The sequence below is a fragment of the Macaca nemestrina genome, chromosome 13 (assembly GCF_043159975.1).
Source record: "Macaca nemestrina isolate mMacNem1 chromosome 13, mMacNem.hap1, whole genome shotgun sequence".
Classification (NCBI taxonomy): domain Eukaryota; kingdom Metazoa; phylum Chordata; class Mammalia; order Primates; family Cercopithecidae; genus Macaca; species Macaca nemestrina.
The window spans coordinates 107,101,056-107,113,713 of record NC_092137.1 but is presented as its reverse complement, the minus strand read 5'-3'; the positions used below and the strand labels follow the sequence as shown (position 1 = coordinate 107,113,713).

General features: G+C 42.5%; 1 protein-coding gene across 14 annotated transcripts in view; it reads right to left on the bottom strand.

Moving 5' to 3' along the window:
• LOC105471806 (myb-like protein A) overlaps positions 1 to 12,658 on the bottom strand; it is a 504,277-nt gene that overhangs the window by 50,050 nt on the left and 441,569 nt on the right. For 10 of the 14 annotated variants that reach the window (XR_011611998.1, XR_011611999.1, XR_003015908.2 and 7 more), the window contains one exon: positions 2,707 to 2,818. Coding sequence is in view for 1 of the 14 variants with exons in the window: in XM_011724550.3 (XP_011722852.1) it covers positions 8,429 to 8,449 (21 nt within the window). In the remaining 13 variants the exon portion in view is untranslated. Of the gene's footprint in view, positions 1 to 2,706; positions 2,819 to 5,841; positions 5,960 to 7,340; positions 7,447 to 7,901; positions 8,450 to 12,658 lie in introns of those variants that run through there. The other 4 variants (XR_011612003.1, XM_011724550.3, XR_011612005.1 and 1 more) reach the window with 3 other exon arrangements.

Sequence of the window (12,658 nt, the reverse complement as noted above, 5' to 3'; positions counted from 1 at the left end):
AAGCAAAACAAAACTCAAAATGGATCACAGACTTAAATGTAAAATGTAAAACTATAAAGCTTTCAGGAAAAAACAGGACAACATTTTCAGGAGCTCCTACTAGGCTAGACTTGGCACCAAAACATGTTGTATAAACTGAAAATTGATAAATTGGACTTTATAAAAATTAAAAACATTTGCTGGTAAAATATCCTAAGATGATGCAAAAACAAGGTACAGATTAGGAGAAAGTATTTCCAAATGATTCTGATATCTGATAGTCAATAAAGGACTCATATGCAGAATTTATTCAAAGAACTATTAAAGCTCATCAATAACAAATAAACAGTCTAATTAGATATTGGACAAAAGACATGAAAAGACATTTTACCAAAGATGGAAAATAAGCATATGAAAAGATGTTCAACACCACTGCCCACTAAGGAAATGTGAAATAAGACTCTCATTATATATCACCACCCTCCTATCAGAGCAGCAAAAATAAAATTTAAAATAGGATCTATGTCAAATGTTGACCCAGATGCTAAGAAATTAGCTCTACGTTGCTGGTGAGAATGTAAAATGGTACAACCACTTTGGGAAGTAGTTGGGCAGTTTCTTAGGAGTGTCTTACTCCATTTGAGCTGCTATGACAAAATACCATAAACTGGGTGGCTTGAACCAGAAACATCCATTTCTTACAGTTCTGGGGGATAGGCAGTCTGAGATTAAGGCACTGGCAGGTTTAGTATCTGATGAGGGCTGGTTTCCTGGTTCACAGATGGCACCTTTTCGCTGTATCCTCACATGGTGGAGGACGAAAGGCAACTCTCTAGGACCTCTTTCTTCAGGGCACTAATCCCATTTATAAAGGCCTTGCCCATAGGATCTAATTAACTCCCTAGGGCCCAATCTCCTAACGCCATCACATTGGGGATTAGGTTTCAACATATAAATTTTGGGGGGTGACACAAAATTCACACTATAGCACTAGGATACACTTTTCATATGATCTAGCAATTATATTCTTGGACATTTATTTCAGAGAAATAGAAACATGTTCACACAAAAACCTGTATATGATTCTTCATGGCAGCTTTATATGTAATAACTCAAACCTAGAAACAACCAAAATATCCTACAATAGAAGAATGGTTAAACAAACTGTGGTGTATCCATACTGTGGAATACTACTCAATAATACAAAGAAACAAATTATTGATACATACAACTTGGATGGATCTCAAGGGCACTATATTGAAGGAAAAAAAATCCATTCTCAATAGGTCACATATTGTATAATTCCATTTATGTAAAATGCTCAATGTTACAAAATAGTAGAACTGGAGACCAGAGTAATGGTTGCCAGGGGTTAGTGATGGATGGGGTCATGGGAGAGCAGTGGGTGTGACTTTAAAGGGACAACATGAGGGAGAACTTTGTTGTGATGGCACAGTTCTGTATCTTGATTGTGGCTGAACGTGCATCAGTCTACATCTGTGATAAAAACGGCATAGAACTTCATACACACATGCACACACATACATTGTACCAATATGGATTTCCTGGTTTTGATATTATACTATAGTTAGGTAAGATGTTAGTCACTAGGGAAAATCAGAGAAAGTGAACACGAGACATTATGAAACTTAATTTTTTCAAAACAAGGTTTTTTGAAATGTTCTATTGCATTCTGGCTTCTATGCTCTGTCGCCTGGGCTGGAGTGCAGTGGCGCAATCTTGGCTCACTGCAACCTCTGCCTCCCAGGTTCAAGCAATTCTCCTGCCTCAGCTTCCTGAGTAGCTGGGACTACAGGCACATACCACAGCGTCTGGCTAAGTTTCATATTTTTTAGTAGAGACAGGGTTTTGCCCAGGTTTTGCCCAGGCTGGTCTTGAACTCCTGACCTCAAGTGATTCACCCACCTGGGCCTCCCAAAGTGCTGGGATTACAGCCTACACCACAGTGCCTGACCTGGCCTCTATGGTTTCTGATGAGAAATCTATACCCTTTAAATAATTGTAATTTTATAAACAATGTCATTTTTCATTGCTGCTTTCAAGATAATTCCTTTGTTTCTAGTTTTCAGTAGTTTCCTTATGATGTCTCTAAGTGAGAATCTCTTTGAGCTTATTCTGTTTGGGATTCTCTGAGCTTCTCAAATCTACAAGTCTATGTGTTTTGCCAAATTCAGAAATATTTTTAATCATAATTTTTTCAAACATTTTTCAGCTCCTCACTCATTATCCTCTCCTCTTGGGACTTTAATGTCACAAATATTAAGCCATCATTTTCCGTCATTACGGGTCCTTCTGAGAGACATATTTACTTTCCAAGAATTGTCAACTTTTTGTCAAATCTGCATTGTTAATCCCCAACCCGGAGGAATACCTGTACACGCTCACCTTCTCTGCATTAATCCTTGGGTTCCCAAACCTGGCTAGTAACTGGTCAAAATGGGAATTCCTGGTTGTGTAGCGGGTTATAGTTCCGGGCCTCTATCACTTTCAGTACTGACCTCTTGTTGAAAAAATTTCACATTCCCAACAGCAACTCCTGTATTCAAGGTCTCATATCCCTCCCACGGAGCAGTGTGCTCACCCTGTGCTGGTAGCAACCTCAGAAACGCTCCATACAGAGTGGCTAGACGCCTCGCTACCACTTTTTCTTCCCCTCCTGGTCTTCTAATGATCCTCCTTTTCCCAACTAAACTCAGATTTACTTGCCTTAGGATCTTGTTGCTTCCTTGAGAATCTTGCTCCAAACTTTATCCTCCCCACCTTCCGCTCCAGTGGCTTCTTTTCTTCCAGTTGTAGACAACTTCAGGCACCTCCAAGACTTAAACAACAAGAACAAGAAAATCAGCCTCCAGAATCTCCCTTAACCTTGCTCTTTCTTCAAGTTGAAGCTATCTTGTTGAAGTTTTTCTGTCAGTACAGAATCTCTCAGTTACCCAATCCAAGAGTCTCTCTACATTGGTCCACCATGTCTCCCTGTTATTGAAATGCTCTCCCTTGCTTCCCTCAGCTTCTCATATACCTCCTTCTCTTTCTGAGCCTTGGATCCTCTTCCACTGACTCCTCATTGACTTTATCTATTTTTATAAGGTTTTTATTGAGGTCTAACATGCCATATTAGTCTGTTTTGTTTTGCTACGAAGGAATACCCGAGAATGGGCAATTTATAAAGGAAATATGTATATTTGGCTGATGGTTCTGCAGGCTGTACAAAAAGCATGGCACCAGCATCTGCATCTGGTAAAGCCTCAGGAAGCTTCCACTTAAGGCAGAAGGCAAAGGGAGAGTAGGCACGTCACAAGGTGAGAGGAGAAGAGGAGGAGGAAGAAGAGCGGTGGGAGGAGTGCCACTCTCTTAAACAACCAGTTCTAGCATGAACTAATAGAGTGAGGACTCACTCATCACTGCAGAGAGGGCACCAAGCCATTCCTGAGGGATCCGCCTCCATGACCCAAACACTTCCCACTAGGCCCCACCTCCAACGTTGGGGGTCACATTGCAGAATGAGATTTGGAGGGGGCAACATCCAAACTACATCACATGCATACAGTAAAGTGCATAAATATTAAGAGCTGGGTGAATTTTTGCACACATACATAGGTGTGATGACCACTGTGCATGAGATGCAGGCTACTCCCAGAAGTGCCTCTGTGTCCCTCCCCAGCCAATCCACGTTTTCCCTTGCTCTTCAATAATGACTGCTCTGACCCCTATCCACATGGATTATTTCTGCCTGTTCTAAAACTTCATATAAATGGAACCATGTAGTATGTCTTCTTTTGAGCCTGCTTTTTTTTTTTTTTTTTTTTTTTTGAGACAGATTCTCACTCTGTCACCCAGGCTGGAGTGCAGCGGTGCGATCTTGGCTCACTGCAACCTCCACCTCCTGGGTTCTAGCAATTTTCTGCCTCAGCCTCCCGAGCAGCTGGGATTACGGGCGTGCGCCACCACACCCAACTGATTTTTGTATTTTTAGTAGAGATGGAGTTTCATCATCTTGGCCAGGCTAGTCTTGAACTCCTGACCTCAAGTGATCCACCCACCTTGGCCTCCCAGCGTGGAGATTTCAGGCATGAGCCACCACGCCTGGCCGAGTCTGCTTTATTCTACACATCATGGTGCCTAGTGGATTCACCCATGTTTCTGTGTGCATCTGCAGTTCATTCCTGTTTATTGGTAGGTAGTATTCCATTGTGTGAACATGCCATGATTTGTTTACTCATTCCACTCCTGATGGACATTTGAGTTTTTTCCCCTTAGGCTTTTTGCAAATTCAGCACCCTTCCATATTTTGTCTTCATCTTTCTTCAAGGTACCTCTTTTTTTTTTTTCCCTCAAAATAATCCAGAACAATAAGCATTCAACCTTCCCTGGAACCGGCCTTTTCCTGCTGCCAGAGCAGTAGCTAACACAGTTTCTGGCATCAGGAGGGTAAGTCAAAGTTATCAGTCAAAACACACTAGGAGAGAAAATGGAAATTGGTATGCAGCAGCGTATAATTAAGCAATCGCAAGCTTTGGGAGGCATGAAGGGGAAGCTCGGGGCCAGCCTCTCAGCTGTGAAGTTCTGCAGGTAGAGTCCGTGGCAAGGGGGGACGGCAGGCACAGCGGACGCCCCAACACTGCAGCTCTCTGAGCCCTGCAAGTCTCTAGGCTGGGGCTGGGCTCCCTGGCCCTCTGCCTAGAGCCCTTAGGCAACCAAAATGAGAGCCCAAGAGAGCCAAGAGCCACAAGGTTATTTTTCTAAGACGTAAAGTGAATTATGTCATCCACCCAGACCTCTTTGTCCAAGAGAACAACCTCGAGTCTCCTCCTTCAGGACCCTCAGATAGATCTTTCCAGAAAAAGAGTAGGGGAAAGAGAGAGGAGGAGACACTGGAGCTACAGGGCTGGAGCAGCTGGATGGGCCTCTGACAGCAGAGGGAGGGGCAACTGCATAGGGAAACAGAGAGGGACAAAGTGTGTTATGCTTAAGAGAGCTTGAGGGCTATAAAACTCAATGTTTATGTGAATATAATCAAAGGAAAGGGGAAAGATTTGGGAGAGAGACACCCGAGAAAACCCCAAGAAGCCACAAGACCTAGACAACAACTGCCAATCTGGTAATGACTGGGTGTGCTGTGGAGTTGGTGTTTATCCCAGACAAAGCCAGTGCTTTCCTGAGATCTGGTGACAATTTGGGGCACATATATTTAGGGAGGAGGACAAGCCCTGGGAAGAGGTTTTGAGTCAGGAGACCTGGGGTTGGGCCTCAGCCATGTGGTCCGCAGTTCCCCAGCTCTGACAGCAGTGTCCCTTCTGCTGGCAGAGTCTCCGCCTGTGAGTGGCAGCAGGCCAGCCCAGCTCCACTGGCCCTTCTGGATCTAAGGAGTCTGTCTTCTCAGGCCCAGGCTTGCAAAGGCTCTGGCTGAACTTCATGGTGACCTTGCCAGTGCACACCTGAGCCACACCTCATTGCTTTTGAGTATATCTGAACCTCAGGCAACGTTTGGTTTTATTCCTAACCTCTTACTGCAGAACAGAGGGAGCCAGTTTAGAGTCAAATCCTCACGAGGCTTCTCTTATTCCAGAGTATTTATTCGCTTGATGATTTTGAACCATTTATTTGGACACACAAAGTTCTATCTGGGAAACAACCATTGACTCTAACGTCCTCAAACAGTGCTAGTTTTGGATGCTGACAGGGTCTCTAATAGGAGGCAAAGAAACGTAACACCCAGCCAGGCAATTGCAAGGTTGAATGTGAGAGTCTAGCTTTTTGAGAATCCTTCTAAAAGCCATGCGATAAGGGATTGTCACAGTGAGGATAACAAATTCACATCTAAGGGATGAAGGTAAAACTTACTCCGATGCTCTGCAAATGGCTGTGGGGGGTTGCTCTTCCTGGGAAGTACCCCTCAGACTTGGAGTCACTGCATCCTACTTGATTTAACTGAAGCAAAGGTGACGTATTCATCAACAAACTGTGACATAATTAAAAAGAGATCTTGTGTCAACAAAGATGCTGGTGCTGTAAAGGAGGTGAGTAATGTGGGAAAAAGCAACGTTTCCAAACTCAGGTAGTTTTATTTTATTTTATTTTATTTTATTTTATTTTATTTTATTTTATTTTATTGTCTGAGATGAAGTTTTGCTCTGTCACCCAGGCTGGAGTGCAGTGGCATAATCTTGGCTCACTGCAACCTCTGCCTCCCAGGTTCAAGTCAATTTTCCTGCCTCAGCCTCCCAAGTAGCTGGGACTACAGGCATGCATCACCACACCTGGCTAATTTATTTATTTATTTATTCATTCATTCATTTTTTGAGGCGGAATCTCGCTCTGTCGCCCAGGCTGGAGTGCAGTGGCCAGATTTCAGCTCACTGCAAGCTCCGCCTCCCGGGTTTACGCCATTCTCCTGCCTCAGCCTCCCGAGTAGCTGGGACTATAGGCGCCTGCCACCTCGCCTGGCTAGTTTTTTGTATTTCTTAGTAGAGACGGGGTTTCACAGTGTTAGCCAGGATGGTCTCGATCTCCTGACCTCGTGATCTGCCCGTCTCGGCCTCCCAAAGTGCTGGGATTACAGGCTTGAGCCACCGCGCCCGGCCTAATTTTTTGTATTTAGTATAGATGGGGTTTCACCATGTTGGTCAAGCTGGTCTCGAACTCCTGACCTCAGGTGGTCTGCCCGCCTCAGCTGCCCAAAGTGCTGGAATTACAGGCGTGAACCGTGGCACAGGGCCTATTTTATTTTATTTTTTATTTCATTTTTTGAGACATAGTCTTGTTCTGTCACCCAGGCTGGAGTGCAGTGACACAATCTCAGGTCACTGCAACCTCTGCCTCTCAGGTTCAGGCAATTCTTGCACCTCAACTTCCCAAGTAGATTGGACTACAGGCACCCACCACCACACCTGGCTACATTTTTGTATTTTAGTAGAGTCAGGGTTTCACCATGTTGTCCAAAGTCTCAAACTGAGCTCGGCCTCCCAAAGTGCTAGGATTACAGGCATGAGTCACTGTACCAGGCCATACTTATGTAGTATTTTAAATATGCACGAGTAACTATGTTGCTAGTTAAACAGATACTTGACTATTCTCTCTATATGCCAAAAATTGTTTATAACATCACTTAAAATTTTTCTCATTGAAAAAGTCACATATGCAGTTATATTAAAATCAGCATATGCTATATTCTCTAATCTAGAAATAGAAAATGTCCAAGATACCTGACTAGACCTAGTCTGTGCAGTTCTCTGGAATCCTTCTGAATCAGCTGCTACTCTGAAGAAGACCACTACACACATGACGGACCCAGCCCACCCTTGGCCCAGGCCCTGGTGCACGTAACTTCAGTGCAGACCCACCCCTTTATCAACTGCATTGGAGTGGGTCTTCAATCATGTCCCATGGTCCCTATGGCAGATGCCACACAGGTTGCAGTGGAAGATCTTCAGGTGACTTGGTGACAGGTTCATGACCATCTGGTTTCAAGGTGGGCGGTCAGGCAGTTACCAAACGGGCTCTGTGGGACCAGAGTTTGGGTGTGTGTGTGAAGTTGGAGGTGGTGGAAAGAAGGCAGAGTGACTATCCTCATGGTGCTGGCAACAAAGAGTGGCAAACCCGCATTTTGGGTCTTTCTTCTTCTTTTATCTTCCTCACTGGCTACTGTCATCTGTAAAGAGCTCCAAGTCTTCATGTATAGAAAGCATTCAATGGGCGAGGAAGGCCCAGTCCCTACACTGGCGGATCTGCTGGCTCTATAGTTCAGAGACCCACAGCTGGAAGGACAAAGTTTGCCCTCTAGTGATTTCTTCATCATCAGCCAGTTTTCCTTGAAATGTGACTGACTCATGTTCAGGGGAACTGATATTCTAGTTGGAAAGGGGGAAAGGGAGACAGGATTATGAGGAGGGTTGTTCTCCATTTTCAAAATAAAGAACTTCGACTACTGCACTTCCCCAAATGAGGCTTTCTCTCCAGGCACATCTTCTGGTTCACAAGCTGCTCAAGAAGGGCGGGAAGGGTCACTGCAAATCCCATCCCATTGTTCCTCCAGATCCAGCTTCCCAGAGATTAGGGTCAGCTCATCCGGAAAGGAGCCTGTGGGATCAACGAAGTCCTAGTGTAAGACATTCCAAGGAACACCTCTGATTCATTACTCTTTGGAGACTGGCTCCCCTTAGCAATTACTGGAAATAATGGCTGTCCACAGAACATCGCTGGGAGTATGGCATGCAGTGAGGATGTCATAGGATGGGCCACTGATACGTGGAAATTAACCCAGGAGCCCACAAAGGCAACAGCTATGGGCCTGGTAGGATCTGAAGATTTCTTCTTCAATGGCTCCTGGTAGTACTAGGCCTCCCTCCATTGGTTTGCGCATCTACATCCTCAGCATCGAGAGTGTCCAGCTGCGATTAGTGTCTATCTCAAGTCTTGGGTCCTTGGTTGCTCAAAGGTGCCTGGTACCTCCCTGCAGAAAACATGGGGAAAGAGCTACATGACAAGTCACAACAAGCTCTCTGGAAATATCTCCCAGGTGCCCTCTTCTAGAAAGAAATGCTTCTCTGTCAAATGCAGGCCTCTCTGTGGGTCTCTGGACCTTCCTATATAGGCTAGGCTCTGGACGTCTACACCAGCCTTGTAGGCACACCCTTCCCAGTGCTGAGAGGTTGTTTACAGCAGGGCCGCGCATCCTTTCTGAGGCCAAAACCGAAACAACAACAGAAACAACATAAAACCCCCTTTCTGAACCACAGCTCTGGCTTGGCGTGTAATTTTTGAGAATACACTTCTCCATTCCTTGAATGGTTACCTTTGTCTTTATGGCCCTGCTATTTATATGCTCTGAGAACTCTCCAGAAACTCCTTTTCCAAGAAATGAGCTAGCCCTTCAGTGGCCATGTTTACAGAATTTCCTGTTTTCATGATATCTGAAGAGGACAAAACCTTGGTACCTTCCAAAATAATCAGAGTTTCTGACAAACCTTGTGGACCAATGTTACTGCATTCCAACTACGTGCAAACTACCTGTCACATCCAGACCTCAAAGCCTTGCTCAATTCCTTACTCTTCAGTTATTTCCTTCGCTTTCCCCCAGTGCTGTAGCTGTGGTGTGAGAATGGAGTTTCCACTTGGTAGCTGAGATCTGGAGTTAGAGTGGAGGAAAGTGGATCAATTTCCCCTCTCCCCTATAGACATAAGTATGCATGTACATATACCTGGGCCCATTTGAGGACAAGCCATCCATTATGCAATGAGGTCATAGATGGCACTCCAGTCCTGGTGAGTGTTGTGGTACAGTGGGGAAAAAAAAGAAGTCTCTGGAGCCGTAAGGACAGAATCCTGGCTCCATTAGTTGTGAGAAGTGATCACATGCTTACTGAGTCTGTTTCTTCATCTGTGAAATGGATTGTTGTGAGGACAGAGATAACATATGATCCCATGTTATGGGATCAATAGATGGCAGCAGCTATTGGTGATGACGATGTCATTTTCATCATCATTACTGTCATGGCTAGTAAGCCTACAGATCTTTAAAAAATAGCTCCTGGGCTATAAACTAATTTCCAGCTAACATTCTTACTGGGTCAAAATGATGTTAGGTCTAAATTTTTCAGGTTCTGGGTCTGAGCTACAGAGATTTATACACTGCATGCTGTTGTCAGCAAAGATTATGGGCTCTGCCCCATGTGTGAGTGCACATGTGTATGTACACAAGGCCTCCTATAGACAATGCATTGTGTCCATTGTGCCACAGAGCCAGCTAGGCCCTCTACAGAGAATGAAGTCAACCTCATCCTGCACCTTCATGGGTTAAATAAAGCAGGATGAAAGTATTTGTTCTCTCTTTTTCAGGATCTCACCATCAGATTAGCCACCCTTTGCTGAGACATTTAAGAGTTTGAACACACACACACACACACACACACACACTTGCACATAGGACAACTATTTGGAGTCAAATAAAGCAGGCAGATTCTGGAGGAGAGTCAACACTTACAAAAAGAGAATGGCAGATGACCCAGATGTTAGAATTAGCAGGTAAGGATTTTAACTACGTTCAGTCATGTAAAGGAAAAGATACTCCTAATGAATAAAAAGTTGTAAAATTTCGTCAGAAAAATACAAGCTATAAAAAGCAACCAAATAAAAATTCTAGACTAAAATGGAAAATATCTGAAATAAAAATTCATCCTCTAGCAGAATAGAGACAACATAGGGAAGAATCCATGAACTTGAAAAGGGGTCAAATGAAAATGATCGAATCTAAAGAAAAGAGAGAAAAATGGCAGAGAAAAAAATTGAACAGTTTCAAGGACTGGTTCACAAATATTAAAATGTCTAACATAGGAGTAATTGGAGTTCTAGTTATTCTAGTAATTCGTACTCTTACTTCTAGGAAGGAAGAGAGTAAATGGAGCAGAAATAAATTCCCAAATGTGATGAAAGGCATAAAACTTTTGATTCAAGAAGCTCATCATACTCCAACCAGAGTAATACCTGGAGACATCATAGTTATACTGCTGAATTCATAAATAAGGGAAAAAAGATGGAAATCAACTAAATAAAAATGGGACATCACGTGGAACAAAGAAGCAATATTTGCTGATTTCTGATAAACAAGGGAGGCCAAAAGATAGTGAAACAACATCTTTAATGTGCCAAAAAGGAAATGTCAACCCAGAATTCTACATACAGCAAAATTATCCTTCAAGAATGAAGGCAAAATAAAGACATGTCAGAAGGCTAAGAGAATTCATCACCAGTAGACCTGTATTATAAGAAATACTAAAGGAAATTCCTTTAGTATTTCCCGAAGGGAAATGATACTGTTGGAAATAGTGAATTTCTAGACAAATAGAAAAGACTGGCGCTTTTTCTCTTAATTTATTGAAAATACGTATGATTGTTTAAAGCAAAATTTGTGTCTTATGGGGTTTGTCACTTAGGTGTGATGCCTATGAAAATTACAGTATAAAGAGTGATTAGGGATGGGTGGTTTTATGTAACTGCAAGGTTTCTACATTACATAAGTGGCACAATCTTTCTTTTCTTTTTTTTTTTTTTTTTTTGAGACAGAGTTTCACTCTGTCACCCAGGCTGAAGTGCAGTGGTGCCATCTTGGCTCACTGCAAGCTCCGCCTCCCAGGTTCACGCCATTCTCCTGCCTCAGCCTCCTGAGTAGCTGGGACTACAGGTGCCCGCCACCACACCCGGCTAATGTTTTGTGTTTTTTTTTTAGTAGAGACAGGGTTTCACTGTGTTAGCCAGGATGGTCTCAATCTCCTGACCTTGTGATCTGCCCGCCTTGACCTCCCAAAGTACTGGGATTACAGGTGTGAGCCACCATGCCCGGCCAAGTGGCACAAATTTTAATAGGTTGTGAAAAGTAAGGGAAATGCATTATAATCTCTACACAATCAATTTAAAAAGCAAAGAAGTGGCTGGGCACAGTGGCCCATGCCTGTAATCCTAGCACTTTGGGAGGACGAGGCGGGTAGATTGCCTGAGCTCAGGAGTTTGAGACCAACCTGGGCAACACAGTGAAACTCTGCCTCTACTAAAGTACATAAAATTAGCTGGGCATGGTGGCGTGCACCTGTAATCCCAGCTACTTGGGAGGCTGAGACAGGAGAATTGCTTGAATCCAGGAGGTGGAGGTTGCAACGAGCTGAGATCATCTCCTCGCATTCCAGCCTGGGTGGATAGAGTGATACTTTGTCTCAAAAAAAAAAAAAAAAAAAAAAAAGGAGGTAAATAAGTATAGCTAGAAATAGGTAAATTAAGAAATAATTCTAAAATATGTTATAATACGTTGAAAAGAAAGCAGAAAAAGAATAAAGGAACAGAAATTAGAGGGGATGTAGTCAGAAAACAAATGGTAAAATGAAAGACATATGTCCAAATGTGTCAATAATTCCTTTAAATGCTTATGGACTAAAAACTCCAATTAAAAACAAAGATTGTCAAAATGGATAAAAAAGCTTTCTTTAAGGGATGCTTTTTAAACAGAAAGAAACAGATATATTAAGAGGAAATAAATAGAAAAAGAAATACCATGAAAAGAGTATAAGAATATAGGACTGTTGAAGTGGCTGTATTATTATCAGATGACATTAAATTCAAAATAAGAGTGTTGCCAGACATAGAGTGGGATATGTTATAATGGTAAGCATTAAGAATTAATTCATCAGAAGACATTATAATCATAAATGTATATAGGCCTATCAAAATATATGAAGCAAAAATGACAGAATTAAAAGAAGTAGACAATCCCACAATCATAGTTGGAAATTTTAACATCTCTCAATGACTGTTGATAGAAAAACTAGGCCTAAAATCAGTACAGATATAAATGATCTATATAATATCACCATCATCTTGACTTAATTAATATTTATAGAAAACTACACCCAATCATTGCAAAATATACCTTCTTCTCAGGTGCACATGGAGCTTTTCTCAAGGTAAAGCATATGTTAATCCATCAAATAAGTCTTGATAAGTTGGAAAGAACTGAAATCCTACAGAGCATTTTCTCTGACCACAATGGAATTAAGTTAGAAATCAGTAACAATAAGATATGTAAGAAGACTCCACATGTTTACAGTCAAACAACTCACTTATTTAAAACAAACAAACAAACCATGAATTAAAGAAAAAATCACAAAGAAAATTA